This window comes from Pseudochaenichthys georgianus, chromosome 10, assembly GCF_902827115.2.
Source record: "Pseudochaenichthys georgianus chromosome 10, fPseGeo1.2, whole genome shotgun sequence".
Lineage (NCBI taxonomy): Eukaryota > Metazoa > Chordata > Actinopteri > Perciformes > Channichthyidae > Pseudochaenichthys > Pseudochaenichthys georgianus.
This window is the reverse complement of record NC_047512.1, coordinates 18,862,801-18,885,699: the sequence shown is the minus strand read 5'-3', so window position 1 is coordinate 18,885,699 and position 22,899 is coordinate 18,862,801. Positions and strand designations below refer to the sequence as shown.

At 41.9% G+C, this 22,899-nt stretch overlaps 1 protein-coding gene across 1 annotated transcript in view; it reads right to left on the bottom strand.

The window, feature by feature from the left end:
• Positions 1–22,899, bottom strand: part of pcdh11 (protocadherin 11) — a 150,166-nt gene that overhangs the window by 50,724 nt on the left and 76,543 nt on the right. Inside the window, exons 5-6 of the mRNA XM_034092901.2 lie at positions 13,512–13,547; positions 1,559–1,757 (exon numbers count right to left, since the gene is read on the bottom strand). Of these exons, the coding sequence (XP_033948792.1) occupies positions 1,559–1,757; positions 13,512–13,547 (235 nt within the window). The remainder of the gene's footprint in view (positions 1–1,558; positions 1,758–13,511; positions 13,548–22,899) is intronic.

Genomic DNA, 22,899 nt, shown 5'->3' with positions numbered 1-22,899 from the left:
GTGTGTGTGTGTGTGTGTGTGTGTGTGTGTGTGTGCGTGTGCGTGTGCGTGTGCGTGTGTGTCTGTGGGGAATTGAGGTCAGCTGGTTGTGTGTAGCTATGTTGTGAATATTGTAAACTTGTAATATCTTCTTATCAGAAATATAAAATATAAAAAGAAAATAAATATAAAAATGACATATGTAGCGGACCATTGCATGTAAATGAACAGGAATCTATCGCCAGGATGTCACCCATCTTGTCTAATGTCTAATAAATGCATTCACAATCACACTCTCACTCTCACTGACACCCATGCCCCAGACCTGTCAACACAGCTGCTGTGGAGGCAGATGCACCATGGGCCGTTGTCTCACTTACAACTATGACACAATGGCTATACTGCACGTAGGTGTATGCAAAGCAATCTATTTCTACCTGTCCTATAGATGGTTTCTCTGCCGGATAGAATAAGAAAAGAACACACTTGTTTTTGTTGACAGGTAACTCTGTGCAATGGCTAATGCATTTCTAGGAATGATACACACAGGCCACAGGAGGAGTGAAGGTCTACACATATATGAGCCTCCACCAAGCCTGTAATATATGGTGCAGGGTTACCTCCAGAAAATAAAATCTAACCCACTAGGACTAGAATACCGAGCCTGAAATGGAGGGGGTTGGTATGTGACAAGGACAGTGATAGGGGACTCAGAATAGCCTTGTTCATGTTAAGGTGGAGCAAAATCATTTCAGCAGCATCATTGGCATGCTGCTGGTTCACGGGCTTTGGATCCACACTATGGTTGGTGGAAACACCCAGGGTCCTCTGTTGTGTGTCTTAATCACATTTCTTTTTCCACTCAGCCAGTTATTTGAGCCATGATTTTTTTTTTATTGTTGTTTATGTATGAGGAAAGAGTTGTGGTTCCCATCGTTCAATGGGGCTTTTTTATGTAGAACGTCATTGGGCAGTGAGCCAGACAGTGACAGCTGTCTTCTGAATCATTTGAGCAAAATAGTCTCAACTTCAGAGGAATAATTCCCCCATTGAGTATGTTACAATATTTGAAAAATACATTTTTGCAAAATAAATTGTCGATATTAAATGCACCGTCGTGCAAGTTACACCCTTAATATTATTTGTGCACTGCCTTGACAACAGATTTGCAGCTTGTTTTGATTAAATCCAATTTATTTGCATTTCTAATACGAATGAGAGGGGTTTTTGGTTTTAAATCTTAATAAGTAGAACTCAACAAAACTGTTGTACCACTTATCTAAAGAATGACCTCACAGAAGCATTATATGTAGCAGACATATTTATGTGTAAGTAGCTTGTTACTAGGTGTTTTAATGAAAATTGTATCTTGTTAAAAGTTTGGAAGGAAGTCATGTTCCTATGACTAACACAACTGTAATCCCTTGAAATTATTTTACTGCATAACAACACAGATGGCCACTTGTAAATTACATTATGTTGAAACAGCCAAAATAAATAACGGAACATTTAGAAAAAATGAGAAAAACTAAATATCATAATGCGCCTGCTGTCTGAGTAAAAAGTAAAAAGTACTCACTAGATTCAGGGTCTGAGTTTCCATCTCCCTCGGTGCGGCTGTTAGGTGATGTTTGCTCATAGTACTCCTCCTGGGGGAAGCTGAGGGGAAGGGGAAGGGTGGTGCTGGCCGTGCTGCTTGGCTCCGGGTCTCCCAACCCGCTGTCACTGCAGCTCTCCTGGGAACCGTCTGGAAGATGGAACGTCACGCGGCGCTGCGTCTGGAGCAACCCAACAAACAGAAAGGTTCTGTTAGAAACCCCTGTGTAAAATGTGCAAAAGGTGTACACAAATAGGAAATAAAACAGTGTAGTGTAGCTAAGAGTGCAATACACATTACAAATCATTACATGACAAGTTTGTGGAGTGAAAAAGGAATAGCTGATGTTTGGCTCCAGCCAATGGGGAGCTGTTATTCTGAAGGTCACGGCTATAGTCTCCTATTCAAGGCCCAAGCACTAGAAAGGACGAACACCATAAAGATAATTGTTCTAATTATCAAACAACATATTTTTCTAGGGCCCTTGATTGTGTAATGACTCAAATACTAAGTACAGTAATACAATGAAGAAAAAAAGGTTGGAAATAAAATAAAATGTCCAGGTTGAGAGAGAATTTAGCTTCCACCATAAGTCAAATGAAGAGGAAATGATTGGTGATCACAGCATTGAAATATGACATTGAAAAGTATCAAGGTGTTCTTGATAACTTTATAGAACATTATCAAAAGAGTTTTTGCAGGGACGTTGTTTGAAATAGAGAGAAGTTCCATCGCCATATATTCTAGTGAGTTATGAGCTACAAGGACATTTTCTGGATAGACACATTGATTCTTTGTGGTAAATGGAAAAAAAGTTACCACATTAGAAATTCCTTTCTTCTCAATTGTATTGAGATACAGGACACATGAGATTGCAATACCTTGGCATTCAAAACTGTAACTCACTGCAGGGTTATATCAGCTAAGGGAATGACCAACCTTGTAAAAAGACAATGTCATCGTCAATCCAACGTTTGAGATTTGACCTCAGATAGTGCTTGTCTTTAGTGTTTTTCTCAACAAAACACTGACAAATGTATTGGCCACCAGAGAGAGAGTATTTCAAATCCAGTCCTGTCGTTCCTGAGATGAATGCACATCGGTATAAAACTACGAATCATTTATAACTGTTCTCTCTACTCCTAAAGACAGTCCTTGTTTATGGGTAAATGAGTAATGTGAGATGGTATTTACAAGGGAAATCCATTCCGAATTGTATCAGAGGTTATTGTTAGATAACAACCATTGCATCTATCATCTTCAACTGCTTTTAGTTATAAAATATGGCAAAATGGCACCCTTCACTAGGGGCACTAATTGAAACAGTGACCTCATAACCCAAAAATTATTTCTGGCCTGTTGAGTTTAGTGAATTACTTTCCAGATATTAAATCCAGTAAAAGATTTATAATTGCAACTTCCCGTCCTGATAAAGATTGGATGTGTATTAACAGGTTGAACTATGTCCTAGTTTCCCTCTCACCCAGTTTAGACACAAAATAAGTGGAATGTGTGTGGAGGCTGAGACTTTGATTTGTAAAGTCTTGGAGATCACAGGAGTGTGGGCATTTTCTTCTGAAAGGTGCAGGCCTCTTTGATTTCTCTGGTGGTTTACAGAAGTTCATGTTGCGACCTTTCTTCGGAGCTTAAAAAAGAAAAACAAATCCTGTGTGGGGAGCGATGTCTGCCATCATGTTCGCGATTCCTCCAGAAAACAAACCGCACAGTTACACTCATTCATTTTGTGAGGCACCGTGGGTTCTGTAGATACCACTGATTTCATATTTTTCTTCAGTTTTTGTCATATCATTTCCCTCTACTTTGACAAAAAAATGGAGGAGCGAGGCGATCCGACATAGCTTTGAGGTAATATCGGTAAAATTGTCATAGTGATATATTCTGTTGCTTAAATTCCTGTCTTCACATGACTCCCTCAGTAGCATCATACTGCCTCACACTGTATAGGAGCATAAAACACATAAAATATAATTACGCCCTCAGCTTTGGATATTGCGGTGAATTTTATATCCCATTATTCAAACTGATAAGAGATTTTTTTTCAAAGCAAATATAACTATCTTGATTTTCTTCATCGCTGTAGCAAGAAGAGCAATAGGCAAGTCCTGAATTAAAAAACCTTATTAAGACACGCTCCTTTAAGCTCAGGAGGAGGTGATGTCTCTGTGTGAACATACTTTACCGCTTATTGTTCTTTGATTAGACTAAATAAGGCTTAGAAAATTGGAGCGCAGGAGAGTGAAATAAAGTCTGCCACTAATGAAGGACAAACTGCCAAAAACTAAGTGCACAAAAAAGCTTCATTTAAAAACTATCAGAGAGGGTTGACTAACCTAAATCCACACAATTAGCACTCTGAAAGCACAACGGAGTGGTTTGCAATGCTGTGATGTTGAAACAGCTAGCTTATTATTCTATTTACTTGATTCATCTAGATCCCAAGGCCACACACATCACTGTGTGTGTGTGTCAGTGTGTGTGTGTGTGTGTGTGTGTGTGTGTGTGTGTGTGTGTGTGTGTGTGTGTGTGTGTGTGTGCGTGTGTGTGTGTGTGTGAGTGAGTGTGTGCCACCAAGTAAAAGACAGGTGAGAAATAAAGAGTAAAAGGGCATGCAGTCAAAGAAACGCACACAACCTTCAACCTGTGTGAGATAACAACTCAAAAACAAATGCTTTTTGTTGCTGTTGATTATATTAAGAAAATAAAACAGTAAAGAGCTCAGTATCTGTTCATATGCACCATACACATTTCTGACCAATCTGCAAATATTTTATGCAGGACTCCTTTCAATTAATCTTGTTTTTCCAGCAGTGCATATTGTGCTGCCAAATGATGAGGTATATTTCTAAGGTTCGGTATGAAAGAGCTTTTTGTCCACTCCTCATGCGGATGTATTCATTTCCTAAGACAGAGAGGAGAAGGATACCTTGTTGGCAAAATCATATAGTTCTATGTGCCATGTTTGCCTACACTTTTCAAGGAGTCTAAATATCTCTTGTTCTCAAACAGTGTTGGCAGCTGTTTCTCCAATTACTTGAGGATGCACGAAAAAAAGGTCCAGGTTCCAGCAAAAGAAAGAGCCCACTTATGGAAGGTTGGCAGCTCTACAAAAAGCAAGCTTCCTCTCCACATGACTCTAATTATTGGAAACTTGCTCCAACAATGGCATCCAGAATCTATTAGAACAAACAGCTGCCTGTGACAATTAGGACATAATCATTTTGCATAAGGGAGTGTGTTCATTTTAGACGGCCCTTTCAGGTTGGTGCAAGATGTTAGGAAAAGCCGCATTTGATTTTACAATGAACTCAATGCCAAGACGTATTTAATTACAATGTTAAGTAGAACAAACACCATTAAATGGGATGGAATAAATAAAAGGTATGCTGTCAGAAGGATTGACTAAGGTGAATAAAACATCAATGTTGAAAGACAAACATGACAAACATTCACAGAGGAGTCAAGGTGAGTGTTTTGCTAAGCATTATCACTTATTTAAAGAAGCTGCCAGAAATCCATAAAGCAAAGACAAGCTGCGGTAAGAGATATCAAGACCAAACAAAGCCCGTTCAGCCAGATAAAACACTGCCTTGAGAAGTATGTACACAGAGATAAAATTAACAGGAGAGATGGGTGCCAAGTTCCACCATATAACAAGCCAGCCAATCCAAAACCCTCCCTCTGGTAACCACCCAGACAATAGGCAGATTGGGCTGGATTCACACGTTGCAGGATTAGAAGTATGTTATATTTAGACGTAGAGGGAATAGCAGCCTACAACCATGTCCTTTAGAAGCCCACGGCTCTGAGTTTTATTAGAATGAACGTTACCCCCCCAACTACTGCTCTCAAGAAACAGCAAATATTTCAGTCCTACACAGAGAAGTAGTTCTTGGCTGACAACCACCTCACTTTGAGTGATAAACAGGGACCACTTAGGAGTGAATCAGGGGAGATTGGCTCTGCCATTTCAGATAAGGATCAGCTTGCGGGTACACCTAGACCTGCATAAATCTTTTCAGAGGAGATGGTGATTTGTCATGTCTCACATGTCTTATAAGGAGGACAAAATAATAAAAACAGCATTGGCAAGGTATTTCTCCCAAAGGGTTGTGCCACATGTTTCTATTCTGCTTGATGTCAAGATCGGGCAACATCCACACAAATCTGTTAGTGATTTCGCTTTGTGGGTGTGTCCTTCCTTTTTGTACACGCTGTTCCAGCGCGGCCTATTACGTGTGAGGTGATATGTCACTGTTTATGAAATGATGAGTTTGCGGGAACATGCAAGAAGGAGGTGATTGTAGCAGCTAGTGGGCAGACAGAATACTGGGTGATTTTTGACCTATGATTTATTTATTAGTTTGAATACATTTTAACTGTTAATGAGTCATATGCTATGATCTTTCTGTGCAACAAGAAATATGACAGTATTAATGCAAAGTATTCCCCTGAATAAATCCACTTAAAAGTAATATAAGAAATATTTGACAATTTTAGAATGATACTTTGAGACTGCTCGGCAAAAACTAGTTGGTACGAAATACAAAACCTGCGGTGTACACATTCTCTGCTGAATTTAAAATGTTTGAGTTGAAACTCCGACAGCCCTGCTCTCAGACTGGTGAACTGTGAACCTGTGTGCAGACATGAACTACAAGATAAAGAGAATAAAGCGGGAGGGACTGACCTCAACCCCTTTGGATTAAATGTTTTAAAAGGAACTGGGAAATGCCCTTCAGCTGAGATGAAACATTTACCCCAACTAGTGTTGTCACGATACCAACATTTTGGTTTCGATACCGATACCAAGTCAAGAATTGCGATTCCGATTCTTTTTCGATACTTTTCTTAAAAAAAGGGAAACAGTCTTAAATATAATCAGGGATGCAAACTCATCAGGTATGAAAAAGGTGACAAGGATCCGAGCCCCCGACCCCACGGAATATCGGCTTTAAAATTAGGAATAACAGATGATTTTAGCAGTCAGAACAACTAAAGCAGCAGTTACTAAAAACAGAAACGCCAAAGAGTCACATCTAATAGAAATATATAAAAGCATTTATTTTAATTGTGTAGCAGTGAGTTTAACATTTTGGCAGCACTGTTGAGCATTTTGAAAATGTATTTTCATGCCTCTGTGCAAGGCTTAGTCTTTCTATCTTTATAGCCACTGGTGTAAAGTAACTAAGTCCATAAACTCAAGTACTACTTGGGTACAATTTTGAGATACTTGTACTTTATTTAAGTATTTCAATGTTTCTTTTGCTACTTTGTACTTCTAATCCACTACAGTTCAGAGGTACATGGTGTACTTTTCCTCCACTACATGTATTAATACCTTTAGTTACTTCACAGATCTGGATGAATGATGTGAAATCTAATCAAGTGTTGAATCAGACTTTAGTTCCACCTGGAGTAAATCCACCAGCTACCCTGCAGTCTACAAAGTACTTCAGACTAGCTGCACCTTCACCAGCTACCCTGCAGTCTACAAAGTACTTCAGACTAGCTGCACCTTCACCAGCTACCCTGCAGTCTACAAAGTACTTCAGACTAGCTGCACCTCCACCAGCTACCCTGCAGTCTACAAAGTACTTCAGACTAGCTGCACCTTCACCAGCTTTGAGAACACTTTCATGATCAATCATTATAAAACATATCATATATATTATTCTGAAATGGACCAATCAAACAATGACTACTTTTACTGTCGCTACTTTTTACTTTTACTGTAACAGAGTATTCCTACACTCTGGTGCTTCTAGTACAAGACCTGAGTACTTCTACTTTTACTGTCGCTACTTTAACTATATTTTGATGATAATACTTTTGTACTTTTATTTGGGAACATTTTGATTGCAGGATTGTTCCTACATTCTGGTACTTCTACTTTAGCTCAAGTACAAGACCTGGGTACTTCTACTTTTACTCAAGTACAAGATATATACTTATACCACCTCCGTTTATAGCCTATGAAAAAAACTAATAGAAAACGAAGGCTAAAGCTAACGTTAGCAGATAGTGATGCTAGTTTGCTAGTTAAGTTTGCTCAACGATAATATTGCGACAGAAACACTTTTCAGTGCACATCACGCTCTGCCGCTCCGACAGGGAGCTCTGCTCTGAACACCTGAACGGCCCGTTCACAGACTTCTGGCGTCTTTTCTGTCAACAAGCCGAGGCGCAGCGGTAGTTGCACTCCCACTTGCAGCCATGCTTCTCGTTTTCTCACATGCTCTGGCAGCTAGCGCGTGGCCGCGTGCACGAGAGAGGGGCGGGACTTAGAGCGTGCTTGAGAGGGGCGGGACTTCAGGCACGGCTGCAGTGCAGGGAGTGGAAGCAGATCGCTGAACACACACGGCTCTTATTAAAACGGCGCTTTTTCACGGGAGTGAAGTGTTGTTACAGCAGGATCAGTTTGTGTGTTGTGGATACTTGTGGAGTGGAGTGAGCGGAAGGAGGAACCTATTGCGGTGAGCACGTTGCACGTTGTAACTTCCGGTTGTTGTTGTTTTCATCTCCGGGTATCCCGTGTGCCTGTTCTGTTGCTGATAGCTTATTAACTTAAACTTAATCGATCGTTTTAAAACTCTTGATCACGGCAACTGCCTGACGTTGTAATCACACGTTACTACAGCTTAAGCACTTACAACTCTCCTTCTCTTAGCGACTGTAACTCCACAGTTGCCTACACTCTTTTCGGGTTTGCTAACGGTAGCTACTTTAGCTTGATAGCTAGCCATGGCTCTTTCCCCACCTTCTGGTGCTATTTCCTGCTCTTCCTGTCTCATGTTTGGTTACTTCCCGGCCTCCCTTACTGGTAAGGATACATGTGTTAAATGTAGTATAGTTGTTAGGTTGGAGGCAGGAATCATAGCCATAGAAGCCCGGCTCCGCATCTTAGAAAGTAACTCAGTTAAAGTAAAGCCCATGTTAGCATGTGCGGACCGGCAAAATGTAGCTCCTCTTAGCCGTCCCCCGGCAACTCCCGAGCAGCAGGGAGGCTGGGTGACTGTTCAGAAGGGGCATAACGCGAAACCCGCAGGTCCCCACCAACCCGTTCACGTATCTAACAGATATTCCCCACTCAGCGAGACACCCGCTGAGAAGCCAACTCTGGTTATTGGTAGCTCTATTATGAGACACGTGAATTTAAAGACCGAAGCCTCCACAGTCACATGCATTCCGGGGGCCAGAGCGGGCGACGTTGAGGCGCATCTTAAACTGCTGGCTAAAGATAAACGTAAATACAGTAGGATTGTTATTCACGTCGGTGGTAATGATGTTCGTTTACGCCAATCAGAATGCACAAAACTTAATGTGGAGTCGGTGTGTAGTTATGCTAAAACAATGTCGGACACCGTAATCTTCTCTGGTCCCCTCCCCAATCTGATCAATGATGACATGTATAGCCGCATGTCATCATTTCAGCGCTGGTTGTCTTGGTGGTGCCCAGCAAACAATGTGGGCTTCGTAAATAATTGGACAGCCTTCTGGGGAAAACCTGGTCTGATTAAGAGAGACGGCATTCACCCTACTTTGAAAGGTGCAGATCTCATTTCGGCAAACATTTCAGGGCTTTGTGGACTTAATCCATGACAAACTGGAGTTGAGACCAGGAGGCAGAGTCGCAGTCTTACACGCTTCTCTGCGCTCTCTCCTAGGCAGTCACCCATAGGAATCCCGAACCCAATAAAATACCCAATATTAGCGGTGTGTGTGTGTCTGCCCAAGGACAATTTAAGGTAAAACCTAATAGAGGTGTCATACATAATAACCTAATAAAAGTAAATGTAACAACTACTACAGTGCAACAAAACAGGAAGATTAAATGTGGTCTCTTAAACATAAGATCTCTAGCATCTAAAGCAATATTGGTAAATGATTTAATATCAGATTATAATATTGATATATGCTGTCTCACTGAAACTTGGTTGAGACATGAAGAATATGTCAGCATAAATGAGGCCACTCCACCCAGCCATGTCAACACTCATATTGCTCGAGGCACGGACCGAGGAGGTGGAGTTGCAGCAATCTTTGACTCAAGTTTACTTATCAATACTAAACCAAAATGTAATTATACCTCTTTTGAAAGCCTCATTTTTAGTCTTACGCATCCGACCTGGAAAACTTTGCAGCCAATCTTATTTGTTACAGTGTATCGTACACCAGGTCCTTATTCAGAATTCTTATCAGAATTCTCTGAGTTTTTATCAACTTTGGTTCTTAAAACAGACAAAGTAATTATCGTAGGTGACTTTAATATTCATGTTGACGATGATAAAAATAGCCTTACTGTTGCATTTAACTCTATATTAGATTCTGTTGGTTTCTGTCAGAGTGTAAATAAACCAACCCACCGTTATAATCACACTCTCGACCTTGTTCTGACTTATGGTATTGAAATTGAGCAACTATTAGTCGAACCGCATAATCCTGCTTTATCCGACCATTTCTTAGTAACTTTTGAAGTACTGTTACTAGACTACAAAGCATTAGTCAAAAGCTCTTGCAGCAGAAACCTATCTGTTAGTGCTATAGCCACATTTAAGGAAGAGATTCAACCAATACTTAACTCGATAGCATGTCTGCATGTAGGGGAGGAAACTTATACAAAATGTACACCACCCCAAATTGATCATGTTGTTGATAGTGCTATAGATGCGCTGCGAATAAAATTAGATTCTGTTGCTCCTTTGAAAAAGAAGAAAATAAAACAACATAGATTAGCTCCATGGCATAATGCCGAAACCCGCAAAATAAAGCAAAAGTCTAGACAACTTGAAAGGATATGGCGTTCCACTAAACTTGAAGAATCTCGTTTAATTTGGCATATTACTCTCAATGAATATAAGAAAGCACTGCGTAAAGCGAGAGCAGCCTACTACTCTTCATTAATAGATGAGAATAAGAATAATGCAAGATTTCTTTTCAGCACTGTAGCCAGGCTGACAGAGAGCCACAGCTCGATTGAGCCTTCTATTCCCTTAGCACTCAGTAGTAATGATTTTATGTGCTTTTTTAACGATAAAATTGTTACTCTTAGAAACAAAATTAATGACCTCTTGCCTTCGACCAGTATAGTGTTATCAACAGCTCCCGGAATCGTAAGTTCTAATATTACACTAGATAGTAAACTAGAATGCTTTTCAGCCATTAACCTTGAACAATTACATTCAATGATTCTCTCTTCTAAACCATCAACGTGTATGTTAGACCCAATTCCAACTAAGCTGTTGAAGGAAGTTTTTCCATTAATTAGCACTTCTTTATTAAATATTATGAATATGTCTTTATTATCAGGCTATGTTCCACAATCATTCAAAGTAGCAGTGATAAAACCGCTTCTTAAAAAGCACAACCTCGATCCAGAGGTTTTAGCCAACTATAGACCTATTTCTAATCTTCCGTTCCTCTCAAAAATTCTTGAGAAAGCGGTCGCAAAACAGTTGTGTGATTACTTAAAAAACAATGATTTATTTGAAGATTTTCAGTCTGGCTTTAGAACACATCATAGCACAGAGACAGCTCTGGTTAAAGTCACAAATGATATTCTAATAGCCTCAGACAAGGGACTTGTCTCTATTCTTGTTTTGCTCGATCTTAGTGCTGCATTTGATACTATTGACCATGATATCCTATTGCAAAGACTAGAGCACTTAGTTGGCATACAGGGAACTGCTTTAGGCTGGTTTAGGTCCTATCTATCTGAACGCTCTCAGTTTGTACGTGTTAACGATGAATCTTCCACGCAAACCAAAGTTAGCCATGGAGTGCCACAGGGCTCAGTGCTCGGACCTATTTTGTTCACATTATATATGCTTCCGTTAGGCAATATTATAAGGAATCATTCTGTAAACTTTCATTGTTATGCGGATGATACTCAACTATATTTATCAATCAAGCCTGATGAAATTAATCATCTAAATAAAATTCAAGACTGCCTTAAGGACTTAAAAACGTGGATGACCTTAAACTTTTTGATGTTAAACACGACCAAAACTGAAGTTATTGTACTTGGCCCGAAGAATCTACGAAACAAATTATCTAAAGACATACTAACTATGGATGGCATTAATTTGGCCTCCAGTGAGACTGTAAGGAATCTTGGTGTTATATTTGATCAGGATTTATCCTTTAACGCCCACATAAAATCAATTTCAAGGACCGCCTACTTCCATCTACGTAACATTGCAAAAATCAGGCATATCTTGCCTCAAAACGATGCAGAGAAACTAGTCCATGCATTTGTTACTTCTAGGCTGGATTATTGTAACTCTTTATTATCAGGGAGTACCAAGAAGTCAATCAAGTCGCTTCAGCTGATTCAAAATGCTGCGGCTCGTGTACTAACCAGAGTTAGGAAAAGGGACCACATTACTCCTGTTCTGGCTGCCTTACACTGGCTCCCTATAGAACACAGGATAGAATTTAAAATTCTTCTTCTCGCCTACAAAGCCCTTAATGGGCAGGCGCCATCTTACCTTAAAGAACTCATTATACCCTACTGTCCTACTAGGGCATTGCGTTCCAAGAATGCAGGGTTGTTGGTTGTTCCTAGAATCTTTAAAAGTACAATGAGAGCCAGAGCCTTTTCTTATCAAGCTCCACATTTGTGGAATCAGCTTCCAGTTTGTGTTCGGGCGGCAGACACCCTATCCGTTTTTAAGAGTGCGCTTAAGACCTTCCTTTTTGATAAAGCTTATAGTTAGGGCTGATTAGATTCAGCCCCTAGTTTTGCTGATATAGGCTTAGTTTGTCGGGGGACATCTTACTTCTTCCTTCTCTCTGTCTATACCCGTGTACACTCATGTTCCGATTAACCCAGCTTCCCCAAATGTCTTTCTTTTTGGTGTCTATATACGCTGGGATCCGGAGTCATGGATGACCCTGCGGTCCTGTGTCCTGGATCGCGAGCGCTGGATCTTGAGTCGTGGCTGAGGTCCTGGATCATAGGTCCTGGATGGATATCCTCGTGGATTCATCTTCCTATTATACACACATGCATTTCCAAACATTTGGACTACCTATGTTGCAAATGTATTATCTTTTCAATTTAAACACGGCATCTATTGCACGTCTGTCCGTCCTGGGAGAGGGATCCCTCCTCTGTTGCTCTCCCTGAGGTTTCTCCCATTTTTCCCTTTAAACTGGGTTTTCTTTGGAAGTTTTTCCTTGTACGATGTGAGGGTCTAAGGACAGAGGGTGTCGTATTGTCATACTGATATTCTGTACACACTGTGAAGACCACTGAGACAAATGTAACATTTGTGATATTGGGCTATATAAATAAACATTGATTGATTGATTGAGTACTTTTCCCCGTCATTCTTAAAGTACCGATACTAATGAAACGGAGGAATCGTACCGTTTTTAACGGCAGGGTATCGCGGTACCTTTCAAGTATCGGTACACCGTGCAACACTAACCCCAACAAGCAAAAACATCCAATTGAAAGTAAATACATTGGCATTTTACTCTCAGCAGAACTTAACAGTACATCTACTTCTGTTATATGTACATATGTAGCATCACAGAAACCCACGCACAACCTCACATATTTAAAAGCTTTATACAAAATCAAAGATCATGCCATGAATGAGATAAATAGATAAGTTATTGCTGTAAGATAAAACTGTAATTTTAAGATAAAAAAAGTGTTTTCTACAAGTGTTTCATAACCTTGATGGTTTCTCTCTTTTTAACCAACAGAACCTTTCAACTAAAGTTACAAGATTGAACTCTAACTGTGGTTTTCAAATGGAAACAATTATGTATATTCCCAGCAAGAAATAGTAGGCTATAGGGGAGACATGCCGATTTGTTTAAGCTGTAACGTGTGAAAAAGAAAGCAAATAGACATTTTAATGATGGAAATGCACATGCAAGAAGGAGCAGAGAACAGACTTACATTCACAGAGGTTATCTTGCCGAGTTGACAGGCCTCCTGCAAAGACAAAAGAACATTTCACATCACTGTCTGATTGGAACTCTGCAGAGGATTTACTATAGAAATGGATATGTGAAGCAAACAAAGGAAACTTTGTTCAACATTGACACCCTCATAGATTTTGAGGTTTAAAATATATATATTTTTAAGTTTGAATTGAGATTTAGGGTACATATCGATTTCTTCCTCATGTTTGTCGAGCACATAAATGGTGGGTACGCCAACAAACTGACTGCAGAGCACACACCCTCTCCCCAGAACTGTAGAGAATAGGGCAAACCTGACATCCTGGCAACACAAGCCATACAACTGACACTTTGATAAAGATGTTTTCTCTGCATGTCAGAAAGCAAAGTGAGCAGAATATCAAATGAAGCATAAAAAATTAACAATAAACAGCGTCAAGCTTCTAAATTGGGAACAAAAGACACCCGCAAGCCTGCGAAATAGCATCCTCTCTCTGGGGACTGAGATAACTCACAGAGAGATAAGAGTATTTAATTTTTAATCACCAATTTTTTTCTTTGTACTGTGTATAATAATCCTAGTACATGACTTGATTTGCAAAGAAAATAGAAGACATCTGGCAGGGAGAAGCCACTGAGACAGGGGGAGAAGCAGAAAGGACTGCTGAGGTGGAACGGTAAAACAATGAACAGGAAACAAGTTCATGTCAACAGATTATCCCGCCATAATTGTTCACGAAGGGATGTTGCTACTAACTGAGCGATAACGGTACAACCAAAGCCATTGATCAAAAACAAAATGGAGCTTCAGGGTGGAGAACCAAACTAAATTAAGAAGTAAGGTCTCCAAACTTCTGACAAATAACTACCTGGCACAGTGATATCATTTGTATTGAAACGTATTTATCACATACTGTACTGTATGTATACACACATATATATACAACATGTTTGTGTGGAGACATATTAAGACATTTGAGAATTGTTTACCATTTAGACAACTAACGTCATGCATGCATAACATTTAAGGCTGAAATGTTCTGCTATAAGGAATGGTTAGTGTGGTTGATACTGTATATACAATTATTATTATATTATTATATATTATATTATTTTGCTTTGCAAAAATGTAATATACTGTAGACACGATCTGACACATGACATGTTGTGCATATGGTGACATGTCAAGGTTATAAAAAGCTCTTATAACCTTGATATGAACTGGAATTATTCATAACGTACTTATCACTACACCAAACTGTCATTAAGTCTGGAACTGCTATAGCACTAACCCCTAATAAGTAATTGACAAGGATAATGAATGAAACATGTTTTAACTTTATGTTTTAGTATATGAGATTATTTTCAATATAAATAATTGCATATTTGAGCACACCAACATTTGTCAGGTCTATTTGAAGAGTAACTCATTTGCATCCACTGACTGGTCATTTAAAGCAAGGGTTTTACTTGAGGCTGCCATCAAGCAGTTGTTTCTTCTCCAAGTAATGTTTTATTCAGCATCTTGTGACACACACTTCAAGTTAGAGACCTTGCCAACCAATTAAATATATGATAATAATGTACATGGGATATCTGAGAAGGTGACCTATGCTTGTCTCGTACTTAGATGACATTCAAAATAGTAGTTGAACATCTGATTGCTGGAGCCCATAAATCAGAGAGATATCTATTTTTTTCTCCTCAGCAAGGATTGGTCAGTGACCCTCTCTCTGTTATACGCCTCTCAAACTAGTGGTTTCAAAGCACCCACATGCAAGCCTGGGAGAGAGAGTTATGCTTAAGATAAGTGCATTTGTTGGTGAACCACATCAAAGTACAGAGGGATGTCTTAGCGAGCAAAGGCAGTGGAGCTTGAACCGAGCCTTTGATCACCCCAGGCACTCTGATCATTAAAATATTGGATAAATAATTGATTAAAAACACAAGACCTTATTGTGTTCTGTTTCTGTATCCAAATGAATCCCAATTTTGAGATACAGTGGCTGCACAATGAATACATGCATGTAGGTAGGAGTTAAGGAATCATATAGCATACTGTAGCATTATATGGAATGCATTTATACACACGTGAAGCACATGCTCACTATACAGTGCAGTCTATGAGTTCCCCAGCACTCAGTTACAGTACCAACCAGAGACGGGCTGAAGTGCTGCAATAACCCCTGGTCTCCAGTGAGGGTCTGAGCTATGGCATGGCAGGCTGGCACAGAGGGAGGAGGACTGGGTAATAATCAAAAGGCTTTGACAGAAGGTAGGTAAGAGTGCATTCCAGCTGTGCGTAGGTGACTGGAGGGTAGCTAATATTACATCTATGGCGGGAGCCTGCAGTGTGCAAGAGAAAGACAATGAATCCACTGTGTGCATAGCAACGATATTAAAAAGACAATTCCCATCAGCTTTTGTCTATACGATAATAATTTTCCTTCACTGCATTTATCATTACATTTATAGTATACAAAATAATCTGAATTAATACAAATATCAACACCTGGCCAGAGAATTCTTTATGTTATTACCATACATAACTCGACATTCCTGTACTATTGTATGGGGAGAACATAAGGAATAGAACAAAAAGATATCTCTTAATAATTGTGAGAAAACAGCAAACCTAATTATTAATTACAAATTCGAATTACAATTCATTGACAATTCTTAGAGAGCTATATCAGCTAATTTTGTGTTCCTACAGCAACACTCTAAACACATAATTTTTGAAATTCAAGCACAATTAAAAAGCACATGTTCTCAGCCCCTAAACTGTGTGTAAAACATAAAAAACAGACTTGTATTCAAACAAAAGTAACCAGAGGTACTGTTTCCCGAAAGCCATCTTCAAACACACAGCCAATTAAATAACTATGTCTGGATTTTTCAGGTCTTGTTATTCCAATTTCTCTGATGGGAAATTCCCCTGACCTCTCTGTCATCAAGCTCACAAAGGTACATGTCAACATTACATTGGAATATCAATCAACTTCATTTTCCTACTGCTCATTTTTAGCAATTACCAGAGCAGTTGTCAAAATGATCAGATTTCCAGCTTCACAAATACGTATTCTTCATAATAGAACCAGTGAGAAAAAAAGTGTATATGTCCTAGCTAAATTGGCTGACCTCTTGAATCTGTCAGGAATAAGACATCAGAGTTGAGTTATTTAAATTAGCGTCTTTAGGCAAGTTTGTGAAAAACAGTTTTAAAAGAGTGTATAATGCGATAACTTCAAGCTCCAGTGAAAACCTTAAAACCCCTCATCCCTGGGGTCCCCATGCTCCTAATAGTTTAACACTAATGAGATCTGCAACTCCCATCTCTACAGTCTCGAACATTTCCAGTAGACTTCGTAATGTAAATACCTTTGAAGGTGTGAAGAAGCACCGAGTGAAGAATGGGACAGGAAGCCGGATAGCTAGCCAGTTCTCATTCATAACACTCCGTTCGATGTCTCACTATGGGATGCGCCTCATCGCGGAGCAAACAGAAGCATCAATCTCATTACGCCAATCCTGATTGGCTGGTGATCTTGACGTCAGCGTCAGGGAATTCACCCCCTATAAGTAGCTTGCGATACGTCGCATGCGTCATTCAAACACCTCTTCTCGCTTCAGAGCACATCTCACAGTAGCCGGGCAAGCTTCACAGTCCACAGACTGAACCCAAATACCCATTTCGGTCGACGGGCGCTCGCCGGCTACTCCTTCTGCTTCGCAGGAAGACGGTAGTACTAACGCCGTTAGTATTTAAAATCGACCGCGCCCTTCTCTACATGAGAAAGTAAGGTAGGTCCGATTTTTTCAAGCTAGCAGCACACCTGTTGCTAGCTCGCTCGCTCTCTACCGACACCACGGTAGCGAGGAAGTTTTTCTTTTCTCTTCCTCACGGAGGGGAAAAGGATTAAAAAGGAGCATACTGCCACACCAGTCAGTATTCTCCGGGATTAAAAGACCCACACCGTCCTTTTTCCTTTTTTCTCCGGATTAAGGACAAGGTGGTAATACCTTTTTTTCCCATCCCACCTGTCGAGAGCGGGCCCTCTCCACGCCACGAGGCGACAAAGATGGACACCCCTCTCCCTCACACCAGAGGAGTCAGGGACTCGGTGGCTCGACTCTGCGGCTGCGGGTTGAAGATCTCGGGCACAGACACACACCAGGTCTGTTCGTCCTTCCTCGGGCTGGAACACGCCCGAGGCGCTATCGACAACCCCGGCTCATGCTGACATTGTGTCCGCTTCACCGTCAAGAGCCTCCGCCGAAGGTTAGCAAGACAAGCTAGCCTGTCGGAACAGGACCCCCCCCATGTCCATGGACCTGCCGGCCGGCAGTCAAGACACGGGGGCGTCCGCCACAGAGAGCGAACCCCTCTCCGTGTCGGTCTGGGGCTCATTATCCGCTATGGCCACAGAACCGGAATCCCGCGCCCTGGCAGGCCGGGACCCGGGGACGACAAGACAGGCGGGAACGCATTCCCGCGCTTTACCAAGCTGGGGCTCCCGGTTAGACCTCACCATGGTCTCACCCGCGGAGGATGTCCTCGAGCTGGACTATGAGGAGGACGAAGAGGAGGACGCCCTGGTGTTCCTCCTGTCCGAGTCAGATGAACAAGAAGAGGACACCTTCATGTCATGCCTAAACACCATCCTCAAGTCCGCACAAACACATGTCACACATTGATTGATTCCTCTGTCATAAAACATTTGCCGCTGACGCATCCAGACTTCAGGCCGAGGGCGCAGCTCAAAAAAATTAAAAGAAAATCAATGAAGCCAATAAACATCCCGTCAATTGTTCCCCTTCTGAGAGCAGCTACGGCATCTCTCAAAAGGCGGATTACTGACGGGTCTGTGAAGGCACCACCGTCACGCGCATGCGCTGTGCCGGCTGGAGCTGTAAGCGTGACATCTCAGCTGGCTCTAAGGAGCATGCAGCAGGAGATACTCACGACATCTGCCTGGGCTTCTCAAAACAGTTACACACTATCTGTTTTCACAAGCCCAGAGAGAGTCAACCCATATTCTGGAGAGAGAGGTTCTCTCTCTCCTAGAAAGAAGGGTTTTATCTATAAAGCACGCCGAGCGGAGTCAGATTACGCAGACAAATGTCCTCGTAAAGCACCCGCTCAACATGGGTCTCATAATAGAACTAAACCCCACGCGCCACAGTGTACGGAGAGTTTTGGTTATTATGTAATGCGTAGTGGCACTACACCCGACTTTTCTAGTACGGGAAGCGGCTACGGGTGCTGTCCTTTCACGGAAGGTGGTCACCACGGACGCATATCAGACAGGCTGATAGGGTATTTACGAAGGTCGCCTGGTGAGAGGTCTCTAGAGCAGAGACCTCCAGCGGGCGCACGTAAACTACCCGGAGCTTTTAGCGGTGGTCCCCACCCTAAAATGCTTCCTGCCTTCTCTCAGAGGGCACCATGTCCTCGTGAGGATAGACAACACGATATCATGTGTGAACCGCCAAGGGAGGTTGCGTTGTCTCCAGTCACACACACTGGCACACAAACTGATCCCTTGGAGTGGCAGACGTCTCCTCTCTCTGAGAGCGACACAGGTACCGGGAGTGATGCACCTCGGGACAGAACTACTGTCAAGAGGTGCACCACTCTATGCAGACTGGACTCCACATCCAAGGATCGTGAGTCCGCTGTGGGTGCGTTACGGCGGAGCCGCGTTAAATCTGTTCGCATAAAGAAAAAATGCTCAATGACAGCTGTTCTCTTTAATGCACGATTTAAACGCACCGTTAGGCGGGGACGCACTCGTACAGGATTGACCTCTGGGTCCTCTGTATGCGTTCCCACCCCTGGCTCTGTTACCCCCAACTCTGGCCAGAGTGAAGGAGCAACGCCACACACTTATCCTGATGGTTCCGCCCTAGCCCGCAAAGTACGGGCTGGCGGAGATATATCAGCTGTTGTGCGGGCAGCCATGACAGCCCCCATCACGCAGGGACAGATTGTCCCAGGCGGGGGGGGGGGCGATCCTGGAGGGTAAGTGGAGGGTGTTTGAGGAGTGGTGCCTTCAAGAAGGACACATCTCTTTTCAATGTCCTGTCGGGGTGATTTTATCATTTCTACAGGACTTGATTGATAAACACAGAGCTTTCTCCACGATCAAGGTGTACCTGGCTGCTATTGCTGCATGCCATGTGGGCTTTGAGGGTAAGACGGCTAGCCAACATCCTTTGGTTTGCCGTTTTATGAAGGGAACTCGCAGGCTCCTCCCTGTCTCCAGGTCACTGGTGCCCTTATGGGACTTGGCAGTGGTTTTAAATGGGCTCAGAATTACCCCATTTGAACCCCTGGAAGGAGCTGATATGAAACATCTGTCACTCAAGACTGTGCTGTTACTGGCCCTGGCATCCGCCAAGCGGGTCAGCGATATTTATGCACTGTCTGTGCATCCTTCATGCACTCAGTTCGCCCCAGGGCAAACGAGAGTGTTGTTGAAGACCAACCCTGCCTTTACACCCAAGGTGGTTGGTTCGTGTACCCCGATTGACATTGAGGCATTTCCTCCGCCGCTGGTTTCCTCCGGGGAGCAGCAGCAGGATCTGTTGTGTCCAGTCCGGGCTTTACACACATATATGGACAGATCAAAAGAGCTTCGTCTTAATGACCAACTCTCTGTGTCCTGGGCTAACCCTCACAAGGGCAAGCCTGTTACTAAGCAACGGCTCTCCCACTGGATTGTGGAGGCGATTGCTTTGGCCTATACGAGTCAGAGTGTGCAAGCACCTTCGGGTCTGCGGGCTCACTCGACTCGGGGCCTGGCTACATCCTGGGCTTTGTTCAAGGGTGTTTCCATCCAAGACATCTGTGCAGCAGCGAGCTGGTCCTCGCCGCTCACTTTTGTCCGCTTTTACAGGCTAGACGTCTCCGCTCCAAGCGTGGCCCGAGTAGTGCTGGGCACCTTGTTGAGTCGGGACTCTACCGGTTAAGTTCTGGTTGGTTGGTGATTTTCGAGATAAGCTCGTCTGGCAATACGGGAGCTACAATTTCCCATAGTGAGACATCGAACGGAGTGTTATGAATGAGAACTATAGGTTACTTACGTAACCCCAGTTCTCAGAGTAACATGAAGTGAGATGTCTCACCAGACGGCCCTCCTTGCTATGATGAAGCGAGAAGAGGTGCTTATTTTGAATGACGCATGCGTTGTGGCGCAAGCTACTTATAGGGGGTGATTTCCCTGACGCTGACGTCAAGATCACCTGCCAATCAGGATTGGCGTAATGCGATTGATGCTTCTGTTTGCTCCGCGATGAGGCGCATCCCATAGTGAGACATCTCACTTCATGTTACTCTGAGAACTGGGGTTACGTAAGGAACCTATAGTTTCTTAAGCGGCTACATAGGCCTATTGCCTTTGTGTATTTCACATTTGTTTTGAGTCAGATTAAGGTAGTCATTGGTGACTCACTCACTACCTCAGTTCTCCAGAAATATTAGGGCAGTGCCACTGTCTACAATGTGTTGAGAGATTGGGAGAAAAGCATGTAGCCTGCTATCCCTGAGCTGGATGTAGCTAAAATATCAAAATAATTAAATTAACAGTTTCTTCAGGTGTCATATTCACACATGCAAACATATGCACTCGCAATATAAATATTCACAGTGGAAAAAACTTTGACGTGCATTCCATCTGCTCATGTGTGCACTCGACGTGCATATCTCAGCCAAGAAACAGTGGGCTGAGTTCAAGTTTACATCCCTTATATTTCTAACGCAGCATGTCTTAGGGAGCGTGATAAAACTGTTGCAAACAAATCACCTCCTCATCAAAAAAGGCTAATAAAGTCTTCAATATACTTAAGTGTAGCCTTAAATAAATAGAATCCCCATTTCCCTCTGCATTGGTGTTCAGTTGTCCAAAGTGTATTGACGTAGTTATTGACATTCAATAAAGGGAAACCCTCTCAGCAAACCGCTGAGTGGTATAAATCCTTTACACTTCTTGAGTGTGCACAAGGACCAGCTTTGCTTTAACACAATTACTAGACAGCAATAATGTCACAGTTTGTTCGAGCCCATTTTGATTTACAAGTGGACAACATGTTGCCTTTTCATCAGCTTAGTATTATTATTAAGTGGTCCTCTATATATGTGCTTCCCCTGGACAATCACCCCCTCTTGTTTCACTCTTAGCAAAATATTGATCCTCCCAGTGTACCGGCCCCTCCTGATTTCATTAGGCTAGCTGCTGTTAATTACTCCACACTCTAACCTTTTGCTGTTTCATTTGGACCGATAAATTGGGTGAATTAAAGAAGGGAAGGTTGAAAGAGGAAAAAATGGGAAGGGAGAAAAAACTCCCTAGCAGCTGTATGGAGAGCCCCCCCCTCTCTCTGTGGTGCTTGTGTCAGAATCCCAAGCGGCGTAATAATTAAAAAAGTTCATCAATTTTCTTTTTGCTCATCAAATTATGCAGAGGGAGGCTACTCCGGTAATTGTTGCAGAGGATTCATTTACGGAACCATACCAGCTTGATCTTGTGTGATTATCTGGGGAATTGTAGAATGTTGCCTTTTTTCACTTCTTTATGTGTTTGTAAAAGATGTTGCATCTTCAAGAATGATGATCATTAAAACACAGTTTATGCTTATTTATTTATAAGGATCATGTGGCAGACCAAAATGTGTTTTACACCCTGTTCCTGACACACCAATCTGTGTACTTAGGGAAGGTATTATAAGAGATGGATATGACACATGGCTGCAAAGTTATAATTAGACTTTATTTAATACCTTATGTCATGAGATTACATGCGCGGTGCATGGCATCTAAAGCATACTTAAGTCGCAAGGGAATGTAATTGATTAACCACATGAGACTGGGAACCTGATGATGAGGACGATGCTTTTAATCCATGTTAAATCAATATAGCCACTTCCTACACATCAAGGGATTATTGACAGAAATTACTACCAGCTATAATTGCTGATTTACAACACATGAAATCATTTCTGCCTCTCTGCATCAATGTGGATGTGTACAAATGAGTCAAAATCAGTCGCTGGCTTTAATCACCTGATCAAAGTAGGACAATGTTTCAACTTGGAAACATTTCCAACCAAGCGAGTGACATTTATAGGATCTTCCGGTTCCTTAATACGAGCGATGCCCTTTCCTCAAGGTTGAGTACATTCTAGTTGAAAAGATTTTCCATGATGCAGAAGGAGCCATTCAGAGTACTCCCTTTGGCTGAGATAATAACTTCATCATAATTAGCTTGTGGTGCTCAGGAGTGTTGAATTGTCAGTTGCAGTGGGATCTGGGCTGATTTATTGCTTGATTTAATTACGTATCAAAATTCAATTAGACATGCTTCCAACCAAATTTAAAGTGA